The sequence below is a fragment of the Temnothorax curvispinosus genome, unplaced genomic scaffold (assembly GCF_003070985.1).
Source record: "Temnothorax curvispinosus isolate PA1 unplaced genomic scaffold, ASM307098v1 QBEX01003176.1, whole genome shotgun sequence".
Taxonomy (NCBI): domain Eukaryota; kingdom Metazoa; phylum Arthropoda; class Insecta; order Hymenoptera; family Formicidae; genus Temnothorax; species Temnothorax curvispinosus.
The window spans coordinates 1-26,048 of record NW_020212956.1 but is presented as its reverse complement, the minus strand read 5'-3'; the positions used below and the strand labels follow the sequence as shown (position 1 = coordinate 26,048).

General features: G+C 33.7%; 1 protein-coding gene across 2 annotated transcripts in view; it reads right to left on the bottom strand.

Annotated features, from left to right (window-relative positions):
• Positions 1-25,718, bottom strand: part of LOC112452281 (protein spire-like) — a 31,612-nt gene extending 5,894 nt beyond the window's left edge. Inside the window, exons 1-5 of one of the 2 annotated variants that reach the window (XM_025012400.1) lie at positions 25,507-25,718; positions 23,505-23,534; positions 22,371-22,628; positions 19,597-19,738; positions 10,091-10,345 (exon numbers count right to left, since the gene is read on the bottom strand). In XM_025012400.1, coding sequence (XP_024868168.1) covers positions 10,091-10,345; positions 19,597-19,738; positions 22,371-22,628; positions 23,505-23,534; positions 25,507-25,662 — 841 coding nt within the window. In that variant the 5' untranslated portion in view covers positions 25,663-25,718. Of the gene's footprint in view, positions 1-9,369; positions 10,346-19,596; positions 19,739-22,370; positions 22,629-23,504; positions 23,535-25,506 lie in introns of those variants that run through there. The other variant, XM_025012399.1, reaches the window with a different exon arrangement.
• Positions 25,719-26,048: the final 330 nt, after the last annotated feature.

Below are 26,048 nucleotides of genomic sequence, written 5' to 3'. Positions count from 1 at the left end.
GAAGCACTTTTTTCCAACATGCACCATTCTTACAAAAAATGATATTTCGCAATTCCCCTAGGTACCTCTATAGAAAAACTTATATATTTTTCAAAAATCTTTGAATTTTTGTGCCAGTTCAGAAATTATAGGAGCTTTGATTCCGCCCGTTGAACGCCTTCCGCAAAAAGGCACTTTGGAGCAATGGCTCTGGTGCCGCCATTTTGGCAATAAATAATTAATAAAAAATTTTTTTTATACTTTAATATATAGATAATAAATAGAATTAAACCGATTTTCATTTATGATTATTGTATTTCTGAAAAAAATTATCAAAAATTAGCTTTTTGTGGGACTGAGTGGCGTTACCCCTTAAGACCTCTTCCTGTTAATACCGTTTCGTGCGTCGTGCCGTCGGGATCTCAGAATCCCTTGTGCAGATTATATATTTTTCTCTGTGATGTTCACACCGCATTTATATACCCGCCTTGCTTGGTTTATTCTGATGCATTTGTTCTTCAGACTACTTGGTGAGTTACCATAGAATTTTTAATTAATACTTGGTGTAATAAGGTAACTATTTTTACAGATATGGATCTAGTAGTCTTTTTCAATTTCGTTTCTTGAAATCTCCAAGCAGGAAACTTACCACTTTGGAATAGAGAACTGTGCAATATTTTAATTTTATTCGTCGTTTGATATCGTTGAAGATGGCTCGATCTATGAGCTGAAACGTTCGATTGTAATTCATTTGGAATGGATTTGGAATAAATCAGTGATTCTGATCATCTACGCACAGACAACTGCGTTTGACTCTCATAGCCATCCTATTACGAACTTACATTAAATTAAGAAGTAGTCTACCACTAAGACAGTTGGCTCACGATCCAGAGGTCCCGAGTTCGAATCTCACCAAAGTAAGTGTGTTTTTCAAATACGAGAAAATATTTATAATCATAGACTGCATCTCTTAAGAAACAAATTTAGTTAAAAAATAGTAATAAAATTTTTAAATAAATATAATTTTTTTGACAGTGTTGCGCATTTCTTGCACGGTTTTTGAGGACAATTTGTCGTCAGACAGCGCTACGCAAAGCTTGCTCGGTGTTTGCCGACAATTTGTTGGCAGACAACGCTAGACAAAGTTTGCTCAGTTTTTGCTGCCAATTTGCTGTCTGGTTATGTACACAGGCTTTGCTAGCAAAACACGAGCTTAAAGATGACACAAATGGCACCGGATTTGACACCAATCTTTGAACGAATTTGATGCCATCTTGACGACAATTTGCTATCAAATTGCTTACTGGGATTATTTATATATTTCACAATTTTAATATTTTCAAATATACACTACGTAAAACAATTAAAGCGCTTTAAAACTTTGTCGATTTTTAAGAGGCCATATCTCAGCTTGGAGAGATTGTAGGACAATTTTTCTTGATGCATTTTAAAGGGAAGCCTCGACTTTAAGGTAGTAAGGTAACATTGTCCGTCCTATTGCATTCGCCCTTTCACTCTCGCTCGCTCATATTTGCTCTCTCACTCTTGCTCCTTCACTTTGGCTCAAGTAATACATAAATACGACAAAAATCTTCCTCTCGGCCGATAAGTCTATCGGTCTGATTTACTTGTTGAATCGAATATAAATAAAATGTACTAGCGCTGCATAGTGTTGAAAAAGTGAAAGTGACATTGAGGCCAGGACGACGTGTCTTAATGCAAAATATTTACATTTCGGACTTTGCATCGCAATATCTCTGCTTGTAGGATATATAGACGAAAAATGAAGATAAAATACTTTTATTATATAATTCAAACCCGAACTATCCATTGAGCTATTTCCTACTTAGAATTTGATCGATTCAGCCATTATTGAGATCCGATAATCTCTCACAACTCTCTGGCTAACATAAAGATACACGAAGCGGTCTCGCGCTGCGCGTGTACTTAACATGAGACACTACCGTGTCTCTTGATTCAAATCGAGTGTTAACTCATCTATTGTCTAGAGTACGGACAAGTGATCACATTAAGACAAACATATATAATGACTTATAAGTGAAGTTTGAGCTGATTTTTGCTCATAAATGCGCAAGCGGTCTTACCGAGAGCATCACCAATTTGATTTGTTAGAGTTCAGTTAGAGACATTGATATTATCCTGATCGGTGCCACGAACATTATTAAGCATTTTTATTTTGTACTTATTAATTACTTACTGGAAGATTAAACATTTATTTTGCAATAAAATTAAAATTGTGTACTTTTCACTAACAATAAAACTTTTAACATAAAACTTTTAAATTACAGATGTTTTATGATATTTAGTATATGGTTTAGTATATAAAAATGTCTCGTAATACAAATAATCCACAGTGACATTTCTAGGATTTTTCCAAAACCTGATTTTGATCCTCACAGAAAAGAGTACGAACAATGTCACCTCACCTCCAGGGAGAGATTGGCCAATTCGCCGCCATTTGCATGCAAACAGGAAATAATAGAGATCCTGTCTTTAGCCCCTTGCACAATGCTAGGCAACAGGCAATAGGAACAGGGTATAGAAATCAGAAATCATGTATAAATGCAGAATAAACAGTGACACAGGCAATAGACACAGAGTTTCCGTCACGTTGGAAATTCTGTGCCTAATGCCTGTTGCCTGTTGCTAACCAATCATAGCACTCGAATTTTTTAGGTTGTAATTAACGATTTTTTGGTTATTTCCTGTTGCCTGGCATTCTGCAAGAGGCTTTTCTCTCTACACTTTCATATTAATACCTCCATCTTTCTTATTTCTAGTGTTGGAGTAAAGTAGTCGTGCTCTATCGACATCTCATATATCCACCGAGTAGAGTGGTGACTCTGTAATTCTGTCAGGAGCGCTACCGCCGCTATCGACAGTCTATGCGTCGATCGATGAACAGTCAGTCGTTCTCAGTCTGTCGTCGGTCACAGTCGCCTCTCGCACATAAGTCAGTTGTAATTTCTTTATTAAATATAAGTTGTCTGATTAGCAAATTGTGTTTGCTCATTACCTGCGCCAACAGGTTATGGGCCCAGTCGCGATAGTATTCAGATAACGGCTCGGTACAGAACAAAAAACCGAAAGAACTGAAACTAGTGCGGTGCGGTGCGGTGTGCACGTGATACGTGCGTGATTCGACGGTCGTCCCGTATAAGTGACTTATTTGCTGGTGTGCGATCTCGCATCCTTTATCAAAATGAGCGAAGAAATAACGGCAAGACACGTCACTAAATTCGACGGCACGAATTTCCAGACGTGGAAATTTCAGATGAACGCAATTTTCACTGCATATGGTTTGCTCGACATAGTCAATGGGGCGAGAAACATGCCGGTGAACATGGAGTCAGCCGAAGGAAAACTTTGGATCAAAGAAAACGCAAAGGCGATGTTTATCATTTCCTCATCCATGGAAAATCGTCAGATGGAAAGCCTACTCGTGTGCACGTCCGCAAGTGAAATGTGGAAAAAGCTGAGTACGATACACGAGCAGAAATCAGCAACTAATAAGTTGATTCTAACACAGAGATTCCACGAATACCGCATGGATGCAAGTGATTCAGTGGTACAACACGTGGCGAAGGTACAGAACATGGCGATGAAATTGAAGGACCTGGGGGAAGAAGTATCCTCGGTAGCCATCATGGCGAAGATTATAGCAAGCCTTCCTTCCAAATTCAATTCGCTCAAGACCGCATGGGACAGTGTAGCTGTTGCAGACCAGACTGTGGACAATTTAATAGAACGACTGATCAAAGAAGAACTTCGTCTATCCATGGAAGACGAAACGGCAACCGCGTTAGCTGCAACTTCTGACGGTAAAAATTGGAAAACGAAGAAGTATGGAAAGACGAACAGTACAAGTGCCAAGAAAAGTCAAAAAGACAGAAGTGAAATAGAGTGCTTTTCGTGCCACAAGAAAGGACATTATTCGCACGAGTGTCGAAAAAGAAAAAAGGACAGAGAGTCTAGAACCGACGCGACGGTTCGACCGTTGCTTTTCTAGCAAGTTCAAACAAACATGGTGGTAACACGACAAATTCACGTGATCATACTCGTGCTAGCGGTCGCTACGCCGGTCTCACTAAGCCATCACGTGAACACGTGACAAAATTTCTCCAGTTGGATGTTTCCGACGTTTGGTTGACCAACAGTGGCACGTCGCGACACATTACGGGTCGAAGAGACTGGTTTCGATTATCGATCGTGTAGTGGTGAGACCGTGTCACTCGGTAATGATCGCGAATGTGAAGTGATCGGACGTGGAACAATTCTGATCAGTAAACTAACCGACGGACAGTAGTTAGATGCACGCCTTGAAGATGTTCTTCATGTACCGCAAGTCAAGAAAAATCTCTTTTCGGTGGGAGCGTGTACCTCCAAAGGTTTTAGTGTCATCTTTGAAAACGCAAGAGTATACATAACACGTGACAACAACCTAGTGGCCAAGGTGTAAAACAGGACAATGACATTTATAGAATGTTCATTAAAGTGAAATCCGGCTACAAACAAGGTGAGGCAAATATCACAGATTTACGCACTTGGCATGGGAAAGATTAGGACACGTTAACAAACAGACGATTAAAGAAATGGCCGAAAAAGGTATTGTGAACGGACTGAAAGTATCAAGACTTAATAATTTCTTCTGCGAATCGTGTCAATACGGCAAAGCACATCGACACAAATTTGAGCAACGAAGTACCGACCTAGCCAGCCACCCTGGTGAACTAGTGCACTCAGATGTATGCGGACCTATGTCAGTGGAGTCCCTCGGAGGAGCGAAATACTATGTCAATTTTAAGGATGATGCAACTGGCTACAGGCATGTATATTTTCTTAAACACAAAGCTGATGTGTTTGACCGTTTCAGGGAATACGAAGCGATGTTCAGAAACAAATTTGGAAGAAGCATTGGAAAACTTCGCACAGACAATGGCTTGGAGTATTGCAACAAGAAGATGATAGCGTATCTAGCAGCCAAAGGAATCCAGTTTCAAAACACAGCACCGTACACGCCAGAGCAGAATGGCCTGGCAGAACGAGACAATCGCACTATAGTGGAATGTGCAAGAACCATGATGCAAGCAGAAAATTTACCGAAATTCCTGTGGGCAGAAGCGGTAAATACTGCATCAGTTTACATACTAAATCGAACTACCACGAAGAAGAATCAGAACTCTACACCTTTCGAAGAATGGACCGGCAAGAAACCTGACTTGAGTCATTTATGCGTGTTTGGATCCTCTGCCTATTGCTCACATACCCAAACAGCATAGAACCAAGCTTGACTCAAAGGCAAAAAAGGTGCTCTTGATTGGGTAAGGAGACTCACAGAACTACAGGTTATATGATCTACAAACAAAACTGTTGTAAAAATTGCCTGGTGAATATCAAGTGATTATTAGCTGCACCAACACATGTGTTATATGAATGAAACGTATATTTGTCAGCTATTCAGCTAATACAAGAATATATTATACATATATAAGGTTCGCATCGCTTAGAACAAAAAGAATTGCTTTTTCAGCAGAAAAGGAATATTACCATAATGCGTCCGTTAAGCGGACAATCAATGAATAATCGACTTATCTTTCCTTAACGATCTGGAGATCTCGCTCTCTCCTGCTCTCTCACACTCTCTTTAGCTAGCTCGCTCGCTCGTTCGCTCGCTCGCCCGTGCACGTGCGTTCGCTTCTACGGTCGCTGGGGAAAAGGGACGAGCTCATCGTCGCGCGTTCCGATTCCGAATCGTTTCGATTCTGTTCCGCTGATTCCTACTGTACAGTGTCATGGCAACTAGCGCGGAATTAGCGCGGGGACACAAAAGCCCTTACCCTTTTTCAACAAAAACGAGTTTTAGTTTCGAGAGATGTTGTCTTCAATGAAGAGGTTTCAACAACGCTGTCGTCAAATGAAGATGAAGAACCGACTGTCTTTCAACGAGAAAACGATGGCCAAACAATCGAAGAGACAAGGTCAGATGAAGATTGCCAAGAAGTACCATCAACAAGTGAAGAAGAAGACGTAGATGACCCTACATACCGGCCTACACCAAAAGGAAGCTCCTCACAATTGGCCATAAGGACCCCAAAATCAAAATCTTCACCTGCTAATAATCTTCGGGATAGGGCCAAGATTCCAAAGCCGGTAAGATATTAAGTAAATATAGCAGAGTATAATATACCTAATTCCTTCAGGGAAGCCTTGTCAAGTCCTGATGTCGACCAATGGACCAAAGCAATCTCGGAGGAATTGGAAGCCCATAAAAAGAACGAGACATGGACTGTTGTTCGAAGGAATAGCACCCACAAGTCCATAGACTCACGCTGGGTGTTCAAGGTCTTAAAGGATACCAATAGAGAGATATACCGTTACAAGGCACGCTTGTGTGCCAGAGGCTTTCAACAACAGCCAGGTATAGATTACACGGAAACTTACGCTCCAGTTGCAAGGTATGACTCGTTAAGAATATTCTTAGCCCTGGTTGCACAACTTGATCTCGAGGTGGTACAATTCGACGTCAAAACGGCCTTCTTATATGGGGAATTAAGCGAGGATGTATATATGGAAGTACCCGAAGGGGTAAATCTCGATTACGATAAAAATACGGTATTATGTAAGATACAAAAGTCTTTGTATAGCCTAAAACAAGCTCCAAGATGTTGGAACATAAAGTTCCGTAACTTTCTGTCGAAGTATGGATTCAAACCCTGCGATGCGGATAACTGCGTATTTGTCGGTGATTTTCGCGGAAAAATTGTCTATTTAATATTATTTGTAGACGACGGGTTAATCGCCGCGGAGTCAGAAGGAATTCTGACAACCATTGTCAATTCTCTCAAAGAATCATTTGACATCACTATCGGTGATGTACATTACTTCGCGGGAGTAGAGATTAAACGTAATCGAAAATTAAAAATGTTGTTTATATATCAACAGGCGTATATCAAAAGAATAATTGAGAAATTCAGTATGAGTGATGCAAAAAATATGAGTGTGCCCGCGGACCCTCATGTAATTTTGCGCCCAGTCGAGAATGAAGAGTACAAGTGTGAGAGAGTGCCTTATCGCGAAGCCGTTGGTTCGTTATTATTTGTAGCAACGGTCTCGCGACCAGATATTGCGTTCGCTGTTAGTAACGCTAGCAAGTATCTGATCAAACATGATGATAATCATTGGAACGCGGTCAAACGTATTATACGATATCTCTTAGGAACGATAAATTACGGTATTTTGTATGAAGGCGACGCAAACTGTTCTAGTCTCATAGGATATTCTGATGCCGATTATACGGGAGACATAGAGACGTGACGTTCTACCACAGGATACTTATTCAAGTTTGTAAACGGACCGATCACGTGGCTATCCCAGAGACAAAAGTTAATAACGCTGAGTACTACCGAATCCGAATACGTAGCAGCCGCTGTCTCGACAAAAGAGGCAGTATGGGTTCGCAAATTACTAAACGATGTTAATTGCGAACAACCTAACGCAACCATTCTCTGTATAGATAACATCAGTGCGATAAGACTTACAAAAAATCCAGAATTTCATAAACGCACTAAGCATATCAATGTAAAATATCATTTTGTCAGAGAAAGAGTTGCAGATGGTGAAAGAGATATTAAATATCTACCCTCTAGTGAACAGCAGGCTGACATTCTAACGAAAGCCCTCCCGAAAGAGAGATTTTGTCACCTGCGTTCATTAATAAATATAATTGAGATGCCAATAGAGCACTCAAACGGTGGGAGTGTTGGAGTAAAGTAGTCGTACTCTATCGACATCTCATATATCCACCGAGTAGAGTGGTGACTCTGTAATTCTGTCAGGAGCGCTACCGCCGCTATCGACAGTCTATGCGTCGATCGATGAACAGTCAGTCGTTCTCAATCTGTCGTCGGTCACAGTCGCCTCTCGCACATAAGTCAGTTGTAATTTCTTTATTAAATATAAGTTGTCTGATTAGCAAATTGTGTTTGCTCATTACCTGCGCCAACATCTAGTTTAATGCAAATGGAGACAGAAACGGTTCGTCTTTTGGCCAGTCTCTCTCTGGAGTATCTCTAATCTTACCTACCTTAAAGTCGAGACTTTATCCTTTAAAATACGCCAAGAAAAATTGTCCTATAATCTCTTCTGAGATACAGCCTCTTAAAAATCGGCAAAATTTGTAAGTTTTAAAGCACTCTCCTAATTGTTTTGCGTAGTGTACTTTGTTAGCTTCAACAGGTTGTTTTATTTCTTAAATCTTAAAAATAGAGCGTACATACAGAAAAATATGCGTTTCTTGATTTTTGTGTTCAACAACATAATTTAAACAAAGATAAAATATATACCGGATAGTTATTACCAGGTATTAACCTATCAAACGTTTATAGGATTACAGAATCTCAAACATTATAAGAATCCATTCTACTTTGATGGGTCAAAAAAGAGGTACTTTTTTGAGAATTTTTGTTGGGCAAGGTAAAACAGATATCAAAATCATTCTTTTTGCATGATATTTATCTATCTTTCATCAACATTTTTCAAATATTTTCATAAAAAATTTGAAATAGAATAGGTTATTTGAAATAAAATATTCACGCCGTAGAAATAAAGCATGCAGTGATTAACTGCGGACGTTCTCTCGGGCCTTACGATAGTCTGAAACAGATAAAATTAGTGTTTTTACGTTCAAAATTGTTGTCCGCAGGAAGTAGACTACAATCAAGTCGATATCAACAAGTTTTTCTTTTAATTGCAAAAAGAATTCGAAAATTTTAGGCCGAAAATGGATCTTGTTCAGAAGGCTACCATTTCGTCAATTTTTTTACAATTTTTTCCATCGTAGTCTACTTCCTGTGAACAATAATTTTGAGCGTAAAAACATTAATTTTATCTGTTTCAGACTAAGGCCCGGGAGAACTTCCGCAGCTAAGCCATATCAATCGCTGCATGCTTCACTTCTACTGCGTGAATATTTTATTTCAATTAACCAATTTTTTATGAAAATATTTGAAAAATGTTGATAAAAGATAGATAAATATCACGTAAAAAAAATAATTTTGATATCTGTTTTACCTTGCTCAACAAAAATTCGCAAAAAAGTACTTCTTTTTTTACCCATCAAGGTAGAATGGATCCTTAAATTATTTTCAAGATTATTTTATATACTCAGAAAAAATTAAAAAAAAGAACCTCAGAAAAATATAATAAATAAAAAAATGAAAGAGGAAAAAGAGAAAACTACTAAATATTAATATATTAATTAACTCTAATACTTTTACTTTTATTTATTTAGGTATTAATTAGTATTTAATTTAGTATTTAACTGTATTTATTTTATTAAAAGTTTAAACCGTGTAAATTTTTCTTTACAATAGAAAAAAAATGTACGAATATTTATCAAGCATTTATTTCGCTATATATGATTTTTCAATAGATATAAGCGATTATTTCAAAAGATACACGCAATTAACTGTATTTATACAGGGTGTTTCCTAAGTAAGTAGACAAACTTGAAGGAGATATTCCTTGACTTCAACATTTTAAGAAGAAAAGGTCTTATACACATGAGTTCTCTAAACTGCTTCGTTTTCTAAATACAGGATGTTAAAGTTGTGGAAAGAAAGTATAAAAATTTCAAAAATCTGGAAAACGTTTAAAAATATTTTATTCAAATTTGGTGTGCGTACATGTGTTATTAAGAACCATTTTCTAGTACTAATAAAACATTTTTAGATCCACCAGGAGCGTGCATCTTTGACACCCTGTATTTTAAAAACAGAACAGTTTAGGACCTAAAAAACATGTTTATAGAAAACTTTTCTTCTTAAAATAAGCCAAGAAACATCCCCTTCAAATTTGTCTACTTACTTAAGAAACACCCTGTGTAATGTTTGTTCCAAAAACTCTCTAAATGCTTTCAAAAAAATACACGTAAACTATTTAATACAAATTTGGTGATAAATATAATTGTATTAGACTATATATTAAACATTTCTGTTGAAATCAATCCCTTAAAAATATTGTTCATACCCACTGACAATGAGATGAATGAGATGATTACCTGCAACCGTAATGCGTCTTCTACGTGACTTACGATTCCTATTGGAAGGTAAGACCCTGATGTTGGGTCTTTCCTTGGCAATCCTTTGCCGTGGCTGCGGCACCGGCGGTACATCTTGTCTCCTACGGCTTGCTGTCGCCAGAACGCTGCCGCCAGTTACCAATGTCCTTTGATCCTCCGACTGCAACCATTGAGCTGCAACATCCTGCGCAGACTCCTGCTCTTGCTCCGGCTGCGAAGGTGGCACCTCCCCGAGGACTATCATGCGAGACTCACGACTTGTGTTGCCTAAGAAAAAAATTGAAGACAACTGTAAAAAGTGTGCAAATTTACTTTTCAATTTTAATTCCTGAAATATATATGCGTAAAAAGATATATAGGTAATTATGCAGATGGAGGAAGTCACCTTGGATGACCTTGATTTTTAAGTATGTTGTCAAGGTCACCCTTCTGAGTGACCTTCAGAAGGTTTCAGCCCGCGCTCGTTGTTTATTTAAAAGTTATTAACAAAAAAATTTGAGAAATGTAGCAGTTATTTTGAGTATTAAAAGGCATAAATGACTAATATATATATCGAAATAGTACACGCATGAACAAAGGAAAGTTATTTAAAACAGTGAATCGTAAATAGATTGAAATCTTTTTGCTTTAATAATACAATATACATTGCTATTATTTAATTAAATGTTTAAAGCAGATAATAGTTTATATTTTTGGATAGTTCCCCTGCGGAGGGCTCCACTATTGTTAAACTAGACACATAATGTGCCTTCGAAGTACATGCGTGGGGTTTCCACACGTGAGAAGTTATGAACCAATGTGCGTTTCCATATATATTTTTCTACATATATTTTTCCAACTTACCCGGGAAAAAAGATTATATATGATTATATATAAATATATACGATTATATGTAATTATATATGAAATTTGGTGCTTTATATAAAATTATATATGGATCCATATATCATTATAGGATCCATATATATTATATGAGCACGGAAATCTCATTGCACATATTTCGAAGGCACATAAATTGAGGAACATTTTAAGACTAAAACCAATTCGCTATCTATATTTTAACTGGTACTTTACTCTTGTACATATGGGGTGCTCACGTTCGGGTCAGCCAAAGGAGATAAGCACGAAAACTTCATATTTCGAGAACACATTAATCGAGAAACATTTTAAGACAAGAATTATTTCGATTTCTGTATTTTAACTGATACTTTACTTTTATATCAGTAGTATATAGATCTTTTTTTGCGTATATGGCAATATCGTCATATATTGCCATATACTTATCTGATACGTAACGTAATTACATATCTAGACGCGGACATTCATCGGTATTAAACATGTATCTAGTACATGATTTATACGTATTGCTACGTATCTGCTATATTATTGCAACATTTCAAATTTTATGTATTTGCTATCTATTTGAAATATAAAATGTTGTGCGGGTTAGACACTAGAAGCCGCCATATTGGATCCGTCATTTTTAATTTTGAAATTTTGACCCTGGAGTCGTCATCAATGACACAAAAAAACCCTTATAGATAAGTTTTTATGTAAAATACGAAATTATTCGCTCTCACCAGTTTTGACACAAAACGTTGATTTCGGGCCCACCAGTGTAAACTGATTAATAAGAATCGTATGTATAACCTAATTACAAAGATATAAAAATGCAATTTGTAAAATTCAACAAACTTACAAATTAATTTAATAACTTTTAATTATATATTTTTTAATTTATATTAAAGATAAAACAAAAAATGTACTTAATTAAAACTACTAAAACTTTAAAATCTTAGACCCTAATCTTTAAAAGTAATTATATAAAGATATATATGTTCCCGTAAGATAGATAAAACATTTCATTTATCAGTTAACTTTATATAAAAATATGATAATAATAATTAATTGAAAGACATTCAGTTTTAAAAATTGAAAAGATTACATCCCAGCAAACATTTTGATTGTGGGATGTTACCAAAAGGGAAACAAATGCCAGTGGAACGATAATGTCAAAACCAGAGCATACTGTGTCCTCAGTTGGTCTCTAACGTGAACTAAATCTGAAGAACATATTCCGCAGTCAAATTGACGACAACACCAGAGCAAATCCGACATCAGCAATACAAAGATTGTTGCATATTGACGGAAGTGTGCTAACAGAATTGGCAATAATAAGTATGTTTCCCATTTGCGGCCTTTCGGCAATAATTTGTTGCCAACATTGCAATTGCAGAAAATGTTATAGGGGATCTTGCTACTATAAAAGTTTATCAACAAAAATTTCTATTAAAGATATATTATTAAAATTTTATTCGATAAAAACCTGCATAATTAACACAAGTAGTTTATTGGTTTTCACGACTATTGTAAAATAGTTTTAATCGCAAAATTGATACTAATATTTTAGTCCAGTCGCCAGGCCGATTGAGCATTTTTTCGAGGTTCATGGCTTAAGTTAATGTTTTATTTTTATGTTTTTTGGGTCATAGAACATAGCACGTAGGCGCGTTTTTGCAAGTTCAGACAAGTTCAGAATTTCAATTGTTTTAACGATACAATTGAGCGCGAGCGCGCACGCCTAGGGTACTCCGCGACGCGCAGACAGTAATTACATAAAAATTGACATATTTCCGTCAATAATCAAGATATTGTAAAAATTCAAACGCCATTTTGTTCTTCGTGAAAAAAGGAACAAATTTTCTCCAGTTCATTTTTTTATAGGATATGTATAGTTTGATCGCTAGGGCAATTTAAACAAATAAATTGTTAATAACTTTTTATTGCATCGACTTACGAAAAAACTATTTACAGATTCTTGTTTTACGACCCAAAAAACATAAAAGAAGTAGCTCAATATTTCAAAATTTGCAAAAGTTATAGCAACCACGGACATTTCTAAAAAAATTAAAAAAAATTTTTTTTTAAAGAACCCCTTTACCGATCATCGCCAAATTCAATACCAACCTTCCTTAAATAATACTCTATCGATTAAAAAAATAGATAGGAGAGAACACCAAAAGAGTTTGTTCTCTTAAAAATTCTGCGTTTAACTTTTGCTTTTAAAAAAAATTTAATAATTTCATTAAATTAAATTCTAACCATCAAATAACTTACACATTTTTTAAACAATTTAAAAAATCGGTATTTTTCACCGATCCTCGCAAAATTCAAAAGTATGCATGTACATATGTATCTCAAAATTGGTTGATTACACAATTGGTTGAAACATTATCAGAGTTCTATTTATGTACGGATTCTCCGAAATTTCAAACGTCTGTAACTCCAGAACTAATTAACCAAATCTTAATTAATTATATATGAAATAGGGGTAGAAAAGACTAAAAAACTTAATAGAATTAGATATAGATCGCTATCTCAAATATTGAGGAAGTTATAGAATAAAACACTTCTAAAAAAAAAAATGCCAATAAAATCTATATCGGTCAACCGATTTTAATAAAATTTGAGGAGAAACATACTTTCTATGATACTCTATTTGTGTAAAAAATTTCAACCCGGTATCTAAAAAATTGTAGAAGTAGATGCGTGTACAAAAAATCCGTACACATACACACACACACACACACACACACACACACACACAGACACACACACACACACAGACACACACACACACACACACACACACACACGCACGCACGCACACACACCCACCCACCCACCCACCCACGCACCCACGCACACACACACACACACACACACGCACGCACACACACACACACACGCACACGCGCGCACACACACACACACACACACACACACACACACACACACACACACACATCCGGACATTTTTTACTAATACGATTTTTCGACATTTTAGAACATTCTAAACCTATTTCCATCAAAATCTCAAAAAAAAATTTTTCACTATCACAAAGCTTCCTCTATGAGGAGGCAAAACATTCGAAAAAATGCTCAATCCACTTGGCGACTGGACTATTTCATCAAATATAAAAAAATCAGCCTGTTTTAATTTTTTTTTTTTTTTTTTTTTTTTTAGTATTGCTTGTGGTAAAACAATGAAGGCAGTAGTAGTCCTGATGCTGACTTAAAGGTGTTACAACAACCTTTTCAAAAAAAGAAGCAAGATCTCGTAGCTCCTTTAGATTCGTAAAAAATAAATAAATAAAAAGAAACCATAAACGCAAGTCATTATTTTCATTGTTTTGAAGAACATAACTAATCATCGTTAAAAGCATGACATTTGTGTAAAAAAAAAGGTATATCTTTGCGTTCATGGCAACTTTCTTTCATAGATATGGGGAGCTTTTTAGTTCTGAGCTTTTTAGTTCTATGTACTTCAAAAGACTAATCCTTGATTTCACTGTTTTTCTCAAATTCTTAGATTCAAATCAAGATTTATGACTCATAAAACCAAAACCAAGTTTTTTAATTACATATTGGTATATGTGTATAGAAGAGACCGGGGCTATCTGTCTACAGGGGATATGTGTCCACAGTACTGCTATCTCAAGTTTTAAGAGACAGATGTCTCTATCATTGTAACAAATAGTTGAAAAATGCCCTACGTAAGATATTTAAATGATGTTTGTTTTCTTGCGATGCCTTTTGCAGACGCTATATACGTTAAAAGAAAAGCGAAAACAATTATTCACATTTTTCGACGGTCGAAAAATTTGCTGTGCGACAGTACTTTAACTCAAATTAAAGTAAGCAATTCATAACATTATCAATTAATATATAGTTATCAGGTGTGAGAAGCGTCAAATCTTAATTCCGCATTATCTAAAATTGGCAACATGTTAAAGACTGAAAAACGTAGTCGAGGCTATCTGTCCTATTTTTGATGGGGCAATGTGTCCACACTTCAATGACGAATTGTTCTTTTATAAATAGATAATGATGCGTAACTACAAAAGAAAGATTTTCCTTAAGACGGATAAGGTATAGACATATCTAATAAAATTATATTTAGAACGATTAAAAGAATAAAAATTGAACGAGAATCTTTTCATAAAAACAGCGTTAGACTTCAGAATAATGTTCGGGCTCTTACTCGCTACTGTAAAAAAGTGACCTACGAGCAACTACTTGATTCTGCAATTCAAGAATCATCACCAAATTTTTATTATAAAAATACACGTCAAGTTAAATATATGAGTTTGTCTTAAATTATTGAGTATTTTCTATTTCAAACGCTGCCGAGAATAAAGTAAAGGCTCCAAATAAAAAAAAAAAGATTAAAGAATTGATAGGGCAAAAGAAACTTATCACACTGATTTTGCAACGGACTCAAAATCAGTTTGATGCCACCGTATATAAAGAAAAGTCAGCTCTACGCAGGAAACTTATCAAAAAATCTACACAAAGTGCCTGCTACTTCTCTGACTCCAACGAGTAGGCAGTTTCAATATTATATATTATTTCAATATTTATAATATTTTTTCAATATTATATATTAACAATAATAAATAATATTATAAATAAGTATAAAAATTAATATAAATAATGTGTTTTTTATTATCTGGACAGATAGCCTCTCGAATATGGACAGATAAACCCTGCATATGGGGCTGTCTACGCTTGACTTCTCCACTTAAAAAATTCGCCTCTTTAAAATGTTAAAAGATCAACGATTTTAATTATTATTTTTTTTAATAGCAAAGTTGAAAGGTTATACTATTAAAATTTTAGTCAAATATCTTTATTAGTTTTTTAGTAAACTTGAAAAAAGTGTAAAGTGTGGACACATAGCCTCGGTCTCCTCTATAACAGAAATATAAACAAGTGTCTCTGTAGATTCTGAAATTGTAAATTTTTATAACAAATTGTATATATACATATACATATGCATATATATAGAAAAGATCCCAAAAAATTTAGAAAAATTCTTGGATTTTTCTAAATTTTTCGGATACTTTCTTTTAATACGTAAATTCTGAAACTTATTGAAACTTTTGGATCCATAAATTATTAAATTACGAAATCTTGACTTTTAAACATAAATCTTTGGATCGCTTTTGTTTTAAATTTTTGTTACTTATATTTCTGGATCTAATAATTTCCAGATTTTTACATTTGCATCTCAAAGTTTGAATCATTAAGTCTTGCACATTCTTGGATCTTTAAACCTTTTCTCGCATCTAAAAATTATTGACCTAATTTTTATCTGCACGAAATATCCTGTGTTTTCATCACTCTTGTAGAAACTAAAATAAGATTAAATTATTTTAAGTTCAATTAGTAGAACATTTTAATAAATTTTCACGAGGTGTATATAAAGAAAACTTATATACTTTTCCTCAAAATTGCATAAATTAAAAGACTTCTTTATATATAGTTCTTTTTAGTCTTTTAATTCTTTATAAGCACTGCATACATATTTCATAAGCAACGAGGTAAACAACTGTCCACACCTGTCACAAATCACAATAAATCTCTTAAACTTGAAAGTCCTTCGCGAGATTATTCATATGGGAAGACACATCAGAGACCATCGATTGATTACTCCAAGAATTTTTGGATACTGGTAGACTAGAATTGTACACGATGTAATGATATTAACGACAATTACCGAAACAGGATAAAATTCGCGAGGAACGATTTACATCCGACTAAACTGGCATGCCGCGATGACGTTTCGGGCAACGTCAGTTCACTTTTGCACGCTTTCAGTTATTGATCGCGTCTATATCGTGTCGAGTTACCCTCCCTCCATATTTCTCTATCTTTCTCTCACTCTCTCACTCTCTACCTCTCTTCGTTCCGCTATGTTATGCGTCCGTAGCACCCCGAATCATGATTCATCCTACCACGCTGTTAAGTTCGATTCAATATCCAGTTCTCTCTCGATACAATTCGGATTCACGAGTGTGTTAAAAATTGAAATGTTCAAAAATGGTGAAGTTCTTAAAATCAATTTTGATTAACATACATTTTTGAACACATCCGCGCATGCGCGTATAACACGGAATATACATAAAATAAAATTCTTGTGAATCAAACAAAATTTCATAAATTTCACGCAAAAGTTTACGTAATAAATAAAATAGAAACATAGTAAAAAATAAACGCTCTTGTAAATACGCAATCTTCATTATGTATTATACTGCATTAAACGAGAAGACAACTTGTTTAAATAAGATCATTTATATAGTTAAACGAAATTTTATATAGCTCAACCAAGAAAAAAAAATTAAAATAAAAAATTCTTATAAGAAGTTTATATATTCTTGCGTATATACAAGCATATCACTGTTGATTTGACATATCTTTTTTTTCTGTGTGCTATCAATAAAAATAGGCAAACGGAGGTCCATATATGGACCAGTGTATTCTCAACGGTTGTAATTGAGATTTTGATCAACAAAATAAACTAGGAGGTCGATTCTGTATTTTTTGAGACGAGTATTTTGAAAATTACAAAAGTAAACAGATTTACTAAATATCGACAAATGAAATTGTAGATTCTCTAGTGAATTTCCTCACTTTTGTAGTTTTCACCTCGTCTTAAGATACAGAATCGACCCCTAGGTTTTTTTCGCATAAATTGCAAGCAACGTACATTTAACATATGTAATGAAGTAATTTTTTCTTCATTTATTTACGTAAAAAAATTATTCATTCAATTAATAGACCGATTTTCTTCGTAAAACGGTGTCCAAATTTTTCTCATTTTTTGGGGATGGCGATGATGTGTATAATTTTTCATATTTTTCATTAATGTACTGATTTTTTGGTAACTGCAGGTACTAAAATTTTTCTGACTGCGAACTATTCATTCAATTAATGAACCAATTTTCTTCAAAACGTGTGTATAATTTTTCATAACTGATTTTTTGGAAACCGGTTCTAAAATTTTTCTAATTTTTCGGGGATGGCATCGATGAGTTTAATTTTTCAGTAATGGACGTTTTCAGTAAGAAAATTCTTAAAGCCGGTGTTATTTTTTCAATTTTTTATGCCAATGTGTTCAGAATGTTCAAAAATGTTGAAAAATTACCTTTTTAAAAATGTCTATATGTGTAGGCATTTTCCTCCTCCAACGAGAAACAAAAAAAAATGGCCCAATATCTCCAGCGAAAATTAGAAAACAAAAAGGCATTTATAATGTAGAAAAATTGAAACTTCTTCAAAATCAAAAACAATGTATAAATTTTTATCAAATAAGAGTAAAAGGGTTGTACTACCCTGACTTGAGTGCCAAAATGCAACGCAATACAAAATTAGAAAAAATAATTTAAAAAATAAAATTGAGCCAAAAACGGTGGGTCAGCGCAGGGTACATCCGCCCGATGAGCAGGAAAAAATAAATATATATCTCTATACATACATAAATTTAAGAGAGAAAAATACAACTTAAAGTAAAAAAAATTGTCTACGGAGAAAAAAATAAGAATAAAGAGTTTAGGGAAGGGATCTAAACTTAAAAAAAGGAAAAGGTTTTGAGCCCGTGTGAAGCGCGAGCGAAATATGATTATACATTCTTATAAAACCTCTTTAAGTCTAGCCTTGTATGGTTATATATTCTTGTATATTATCATGTCTGATCATGTAAAAGTATATTTATAAGGTTAAATATAATCATATATGTATAAACATATACTCGGATCTATCCATAAGTTCTAGTATTATTTTACTTGACAATCAAATTAATTTGAAATATTATTTCTATAAGCTTCAGTTTACGATTGCGTTATAAGTCCGACAACCATATCGGCACGCAGTCTAAAAAACTGAAAAATGTATTTAATAATTAATATTGTAAAATATTATTAAGCACCAAGATCCGCTTCGATCGAGTACGGTACTTCTTATTTCTTGTTATTTTAAATTTTCTTCTTTTTCTTATTTTACGCAAGATACTTAATTTTTTTAATTAACATTAATTTTTATTAAATATTTTCGTAAACAGTGAAATTACCTGTAATAATTCGTGAAAAAAACTGTTATATAATATATATTACAGTTTTTATAAATAAATATAATAATCGTATTATTTTACAAACATACCTTATAATTTTAACTAAAAATAATATAATCACATATAAACTTATATAGTCATAGATAAGATTATATATGATCAGATCATAATATTGCATCTCAAAGTATCCGATAAATGACATGTATTTAAAATTTGACGAACAGTGGTATAAAAAAAACATGGCACTATCTCGCCCTATAGAACGGCACAACTTTTGTATATCAGTTGTATCATGGAGTCCACTCTTATAATAAAGTGGCACAATTAAAAAATAACATTTGAAAATAACAATTTTCTGATGATCTTATATATGATCAGATCACAATATTGCATCAGAAGTATAAACTTATTTAAATATATATATATATATATATATATATATATCCTTATATAATCTTATATAATCATATATGGCCGTATAAGCTCTTATCAGACCAAAATTCATATACGAGCATATATCGCTTCTTATATGAGCATATAAAACATTATAAAAATATTTTTTCCCAAGACGCTATAAACTACAAATATATAAGATACATAAACTTACAAATTGATGTTTCTTCAATCTTTGGAGCATTTTGTCTTGAACCAGAAGATCTTAGGGGCTTTGGAGGCTTCTTTATGCTTTCCATGAGTAATTCTCTTAAAGTACTTTCTTTTTGTAATGGTCGTAATCGTCTCTCCGAGGCCTGTATGGCAAAGTATAATTACAAAACATTTTTTTAAACAAGTTTGTAAAAATTTATACAGGGTAGGGCATTAGGCTCAACACGAATCCCGAACCAAAAATCTAATAAGCTTGTCTATTAGCCCTCTTTGAACCCTAAAACTTTTATCTGAAACATTTTTCCAATAAACTAATACTTTCAAAGATAAACTCGAGACACTTTAAATGCCCTACCTGTGTACACACACACCCATACGCACGCATGGACGCACGCAACACACCACACACAGACACATTCCTGATGTATACGCACACATTTCGACTCTTTATTAATATTTCAAAAATATAAATAAAAAATTTCAATATGCTTTAAATGATATTTCATACGTTATTCTATGTTTTATCGTAATAAATAATAATTATGCAGAGATAGGGACCATCTTCTGATTTCAATTGAGATATGTTATCCAAATCATCACTCTGAGTAACCTTCAAACGGTTTTAGCCAGCAGTCATTATTAAAAAGTTATTAACAAAAACGGTTTAAAAAATGTAACAATGATTTTCAGCAGTGGAGGATATAATTTGCTATTATGTATGAGGAAATAGCACATGTATGAACAGAGACGGTGCTCTATCTCCTCCACCTCCCAGATTTTCTCTTCAGCACTCATATTAACATAAAATGGTTTTACATAGGTTTCCAATTTTCCACGCAAAGCGAGATTCATCCCCTATCCCCTATCCCATGTTTACAGAGCTAAACGAGGTCTATCATTGTACAGTTCTACATGGAGTTTCACCTTTTCACACAAACCATACAATGATAGACCTTGTATCGCCCTGTAAGCAGAGAGTGGAATGGAGTAAACTTCACGGTATTTAATACATATTAAAAGTGATTTCGCTGATTTCAATAAGCTTGACATATTTGTTAAGGTCATTCTCCTAAGTGACTTTCAAAAGGTTTTAGCTGTGTCGCTCGTTATTTGTTAAAAATAGAGTTTATTAACTCTAGTTAAAAAGTTTTTATAACTTTGTAGGCGATTTTCCATAGACGTTGGTAACGGCCGACGCGCGAACCGTTGACGCGGTCGTGTTTATCTCGACAAGCTAGTCATTGTTGACAAAGTCAAGTCGCACGAACCGAGTTCGTGAATAGATGTAAGGACGCTGATCGCCGAGGCCGAGAAGGCAGAGTCCTCTCAGCCAGCCGAATAGAAGGACGTCCGTGAGAGATAATAAGCCGAGGAGTCCACCCGCGAGACTTAGCGGTATTTCCGCATTGTAATAATCGTTCAGTGAATAAAGTGGCATTCGATACGAACATTTCCTACTGACATTCCATCCCTGGCCATTCCTACAACTTATTAACAAAAGAAGTTTCATAAATAAAATAAAAGAAACAATACTTGAAACTTAAAGGACTCTCAATAATAAACCATCAAATTGTGATGATTAGGATCATGACGCGGTTATTGATGCATAATATTTCAGATTAACTTTTTTTTTATCGTATAATGTTTTAGACATTTCGGCTCTACATTGAGCCATCTTCAGCAGTATAAAAATAATTAATAATTTCTGACGTTCCTCCCCATCGTGCCAAAGGGGTATTTCAAGATTAGGAAGTCAAGAGTCATATCAAGTGTGAATATAAATGGATAAAAGATCGTTATCTATAATGTAGTCAGAATTCATGATTAAAAAAAGAATTTGAAGAATTCTGAGTCAACTCATCAGACAGGAGAATAAGAATGTATATAAGTGTTAAAGCTATTTTCAAAGAATAAATAATATAATAGTTGTACAATAAAAAGGTGTCCAAATAAGAATGAGATATTACACACCAATAATTTCGTCGTAACTCAAATCTCATAGTCCTCATCATCACAATTTGATATATCATAAATAAAACGTAATTTTCACATGGGTTTGTATTTTCTACGTAAAAAGCGAAGTCCATTGTACGTACAGTTCCACATTTTCAACTTTCTAAGTGAAGTGATGTCCATCTCTACCTTCTTGCTGATATACACAAAAATAACATACATGGGCGCATGAAGAGCTTTGCTCCTCCCCCTACAACCCCATCCTGACAAAATCTAACCTAATTCAAACCAAATTTCAGTTTCAAAGCAAAAATATATTTGGGTTAAATTTTTTCAGAGTGGCAGTGCAGAGGGAGGGGCTCTGCCTCCGTCCACGTATATGCTGTTCCTATATATATCAGTAAAGGAAAATTGTTTCATTTATGTAACTTCTTTTATTAATAACTTTTTAATAGACAACGATCGCCGGTTAAAACTTTTTGAAGGTTACTCAAGGTGATGACCTTGATATCTCAAAATTATTGAAATTGGAAGATGGTCCTTATCGCTGCGTAATTACCATAAATTTATTAATATACAAAACATGCATGATTTTTATAAAAACTACTCGATTTTCATTAAGTAAAATACCTAAGTATTGTACTAAGATTCAACATAAGTATATATTAAATTTGATTTTATTCCTAACACTGGTGAAAATCACATATTGTATTTCCGGTTGATAATGGAACAAGCGTAATTAGCACTAAATACGAAAATATAGCTCCTCTTTTGGATTTTTAGTTTACTCGGATTTTATATGTACGCAATCATGAATCTTGCCTTTTTTAAAGGTGGTCGACTTCGAATAAATTCAAGAATAATGGCGTGTGCGTCCTTCCTTGATGGCGTAGGCGGCGTTTTCCTGAGGTGATATCGTCTTTCTCTAATATCGTCCATCAAAATCTCATATGGTGTCGGCTTGTAGTCCGGGAGAGTTCTTTCTCCTCGTGAAGACACGCGAGAACCCAAATTAGCTTCTACTTTTTTCAATTTTACTCCTCGCCTCAGCTCGCTAATAACTTGAACCCAAAACCTAGCCTGACAATAAGAAATACTAATATTACCATTAATAAATACTTATAATATTACATACTTATATAACTTAAAAGGTAAAATTTAAAAAAATCTCATTTAAAAAAATAAAAAATTGTTTCATACACTTTAAGACATGTACAATAAAGTTCTTTAAACAGATTTTTTATTTACTTTTTTTAACCACAAAAAATTCTATTTTTCGGGGCTTCTATAGTGATGTTACCCCTTAATGTATGTATTTATAGATGTTTTTTTAGACAGTATTATTTCATAAATTATAAAATAATTTTGTATAAAATACGAAAATATTTTATTACATAGCCACTATTTCAAATCATCTTACTGCATCATCTAATTTTTTTCTGATATCTATAAATTGACACTTTATACTAAATCATACATAGTAGAATAATTATATTATAATACTTAATACCTACCCTAAAATTTTAATTCACATAATTATTGCAATAAATACAACAAAGTAGTTTTGTAATTTTGTTACAAAATAACATATAGTGAAAAATAGCAAATAAATATAAAAATAATAAATCAAATAATATTCTACAAAATATGCTTTCTTGTAATTCATTTTAATTATCACATAAAATAATAATATATACTTGCATAAATAATTTTTCTCTTGCATAATTACGTTTTTAAAAAGCAAATAAAGTTTTAGTTTTATTGATATAAAATTTGATTTGTTCTATCAAGTATTGGTGAACTAAATTATCATGCTGCATGCATTTATCATGCTCAATATATATTACATTTATTTCATTAACTTTAAACAAGAAGTACTAATTAAAATTACTTTAAAGCTAATAATGCAATTACAACGAAATAAGTAAATGTAATTTTATTATGGTACAAACGTACTTGTATAGCCCTCCAAATTCTAATGTCCGTCTACAAGAATAAATGCTAATTAGCAATCAGTAGATCTCGTTAGTACAACACATTATTTACATGTTTATCTTTTTTTAAAAACATGTAATAAGAAAATGCATTGTTTAAAATAGAAAAGGACTCGGCATATTTTACAATTTTATATAAAAAATCGTTTTCGGTTAATTTTGCTAAAATTGAAATATGCCACTGTCCTTACCTTCCTGATAAAAAATATCAATAGGCACAACCTCTTAAAATCAATAATATACTCACTGAGGAACTTCAAAACCTTAAAATATTAGGATTTGAAAGCTGACATAAAGTTCAAGCTTATTTTCGTGTATTAAGGTTATTTTTATTAAATAAGTATACATACGTAGTGATTGAATAGGTGAGTATAATTCAGTTTGGATAGATATGTGTGTGAGAGAGAGAAAGGACTTTGTACATTTTAAATGTAAAAATGATTCCGTTCAAATTAGGTGAGATTGAAATATTTTGTAGTTTAGGTGATGCTGATCAAAAGTTTTCATGGGCACAAAGTCCAAAATCAACACCATAAAAGATAAGATAACAAAGTGAATGCCATTGGAGTTTAAAAATGCTTGTTTTTGAATACATATGTTAATATATAAATGTTTGAAAAAATATATACATGTATGTGAGTGTGTGGGTGTGTATGTGAGTGATTTGTGTAATCGCTGATATTATATTAGCATTAACTAATTGTAAGTTAAGTATGTATCACGTGGAGATTACACGATCAAACTTACATCGCTTTGTCAGTCATCAGTTTATCCTAAGTCTTATTAGCCACTTAAGTAATCATTATCGCGGTTAGATAGTATATAAAATATTAGTTCTTATTTGTCTCAGTCCTAGTTATTTTGAAGATGTCACATATCAGTTTTCTTCTACATCAACAATTGTCTGTATTTTTGATTGGCTTTTTTGAGTACAAGGAAACAATGCTTAAAACCATTAAGATATAAGATTTCCACATCTGCTGTACGTTACAGATTTCGATCTTTTTATACTGCCAACAGTCTAAATACACATATATATTATTTTTCGTACACACGCACGCACGTACATTCATACATTATATATACGTAATAAATAATGTATTTAAAAAACAGACATTTTTTTAAACTCCAATGGCACTCACTTTAAACCATCATAACTTTCATAGATTTGATTCGGACTCTGTGCCCGTGGAGACTTTTGATCAGCATCACCTAAACTACAACATATTTCAATTTCAGCTGATTTGACAAATCATTATTACATTTAAAATGTATAGTCTTTTGTTTATAAGATATAGTTGTTTACCCAGGTAGCAGGATGATGTCTAAAGACATCTTAATAACGTTTTATTGACATTAGAGACGTCATTAAGACGTTTTTAATACATCATTTGACGTTACTCTGCTACCTGGGGCCCAATTCTATACACGCATACCGACAACTACGATTCGATACGCGTTGCGTAGGTTTTTCATATTGTATAAAAGCTGCGCCGATACCGTTAACGACACCGACGACTGTCAATAAGCGTGTTTTAGCGTGTAAAGAATTGGGTATGATATAGCCGTTTATTGGTTACTTCTATTAAAGTCACTAGAACTTCTGTGTTCCTTCCTTACCTCAGAAAAGGAATCGTTGACGGGCAATGTACACTCACTTGTTAGACAAAAATAAGCTTCCAAACTTCATGTCAGCTTTACCTCCAAATCCTAATGTTTTAAGGCTTTGAAGCTCTGCGGCAACAAAACTATTAATTTTACGAGATTGTGCCCATTGACAATAACATATTTCAATTTCAACAAAATTAACTGTAAGCTATTTTCCATTAAAAATATATAGGATTCTTTTTAAGATATTTCCTTCTACATCAGATTTCTTAATAAATTGTAAGTCAATAATTTCTTTGTCAAAACATGATGAAACATTATTGCAGTGTATTTTTATATCGATCAGAAAGACTTACCCAATCATTAAAATCCAATGTATCAATGTTTTGCAATGAAGTTGAGCTACGATCGGTATTATTTGGACTAAATAAATCTTGTGATTGTTTATCGACAACTACTTTCTCCAGAAACTGTGAGAGATTAAGAGCCTCTTCCACAAATGCTTGTATCATATTCTGATAATAATTATCAGTATCTTCGTGTAAACTTTGCACATGCCTTACACATATCTGAAATGCAAGTAAAAATTTTGCATTGTTCTTGTAACAAATGTCATTTTACAGAATCCATAAACACAATTAAGGGGATATTATTGTCTAGAATGTTGTTTTTTGGAGGTGACTTTTAGAATAGAATAAATTTAAAACTGTTCAAATTTTCTTTCTGAAATTTTTTACACATATTTATTGTTGCTTTAAGGGTCGACAGGAGTAACACTACCGACCTCTGTCGGGTTGCTTAGCTGCGAGTCCGTATTTTATTTATTATAAATTTTTTTAAAGCCAAAATGGAAAATCCGGCTCTGTACCAGCTTGCGGCTGATCTTACTGATTAAAAC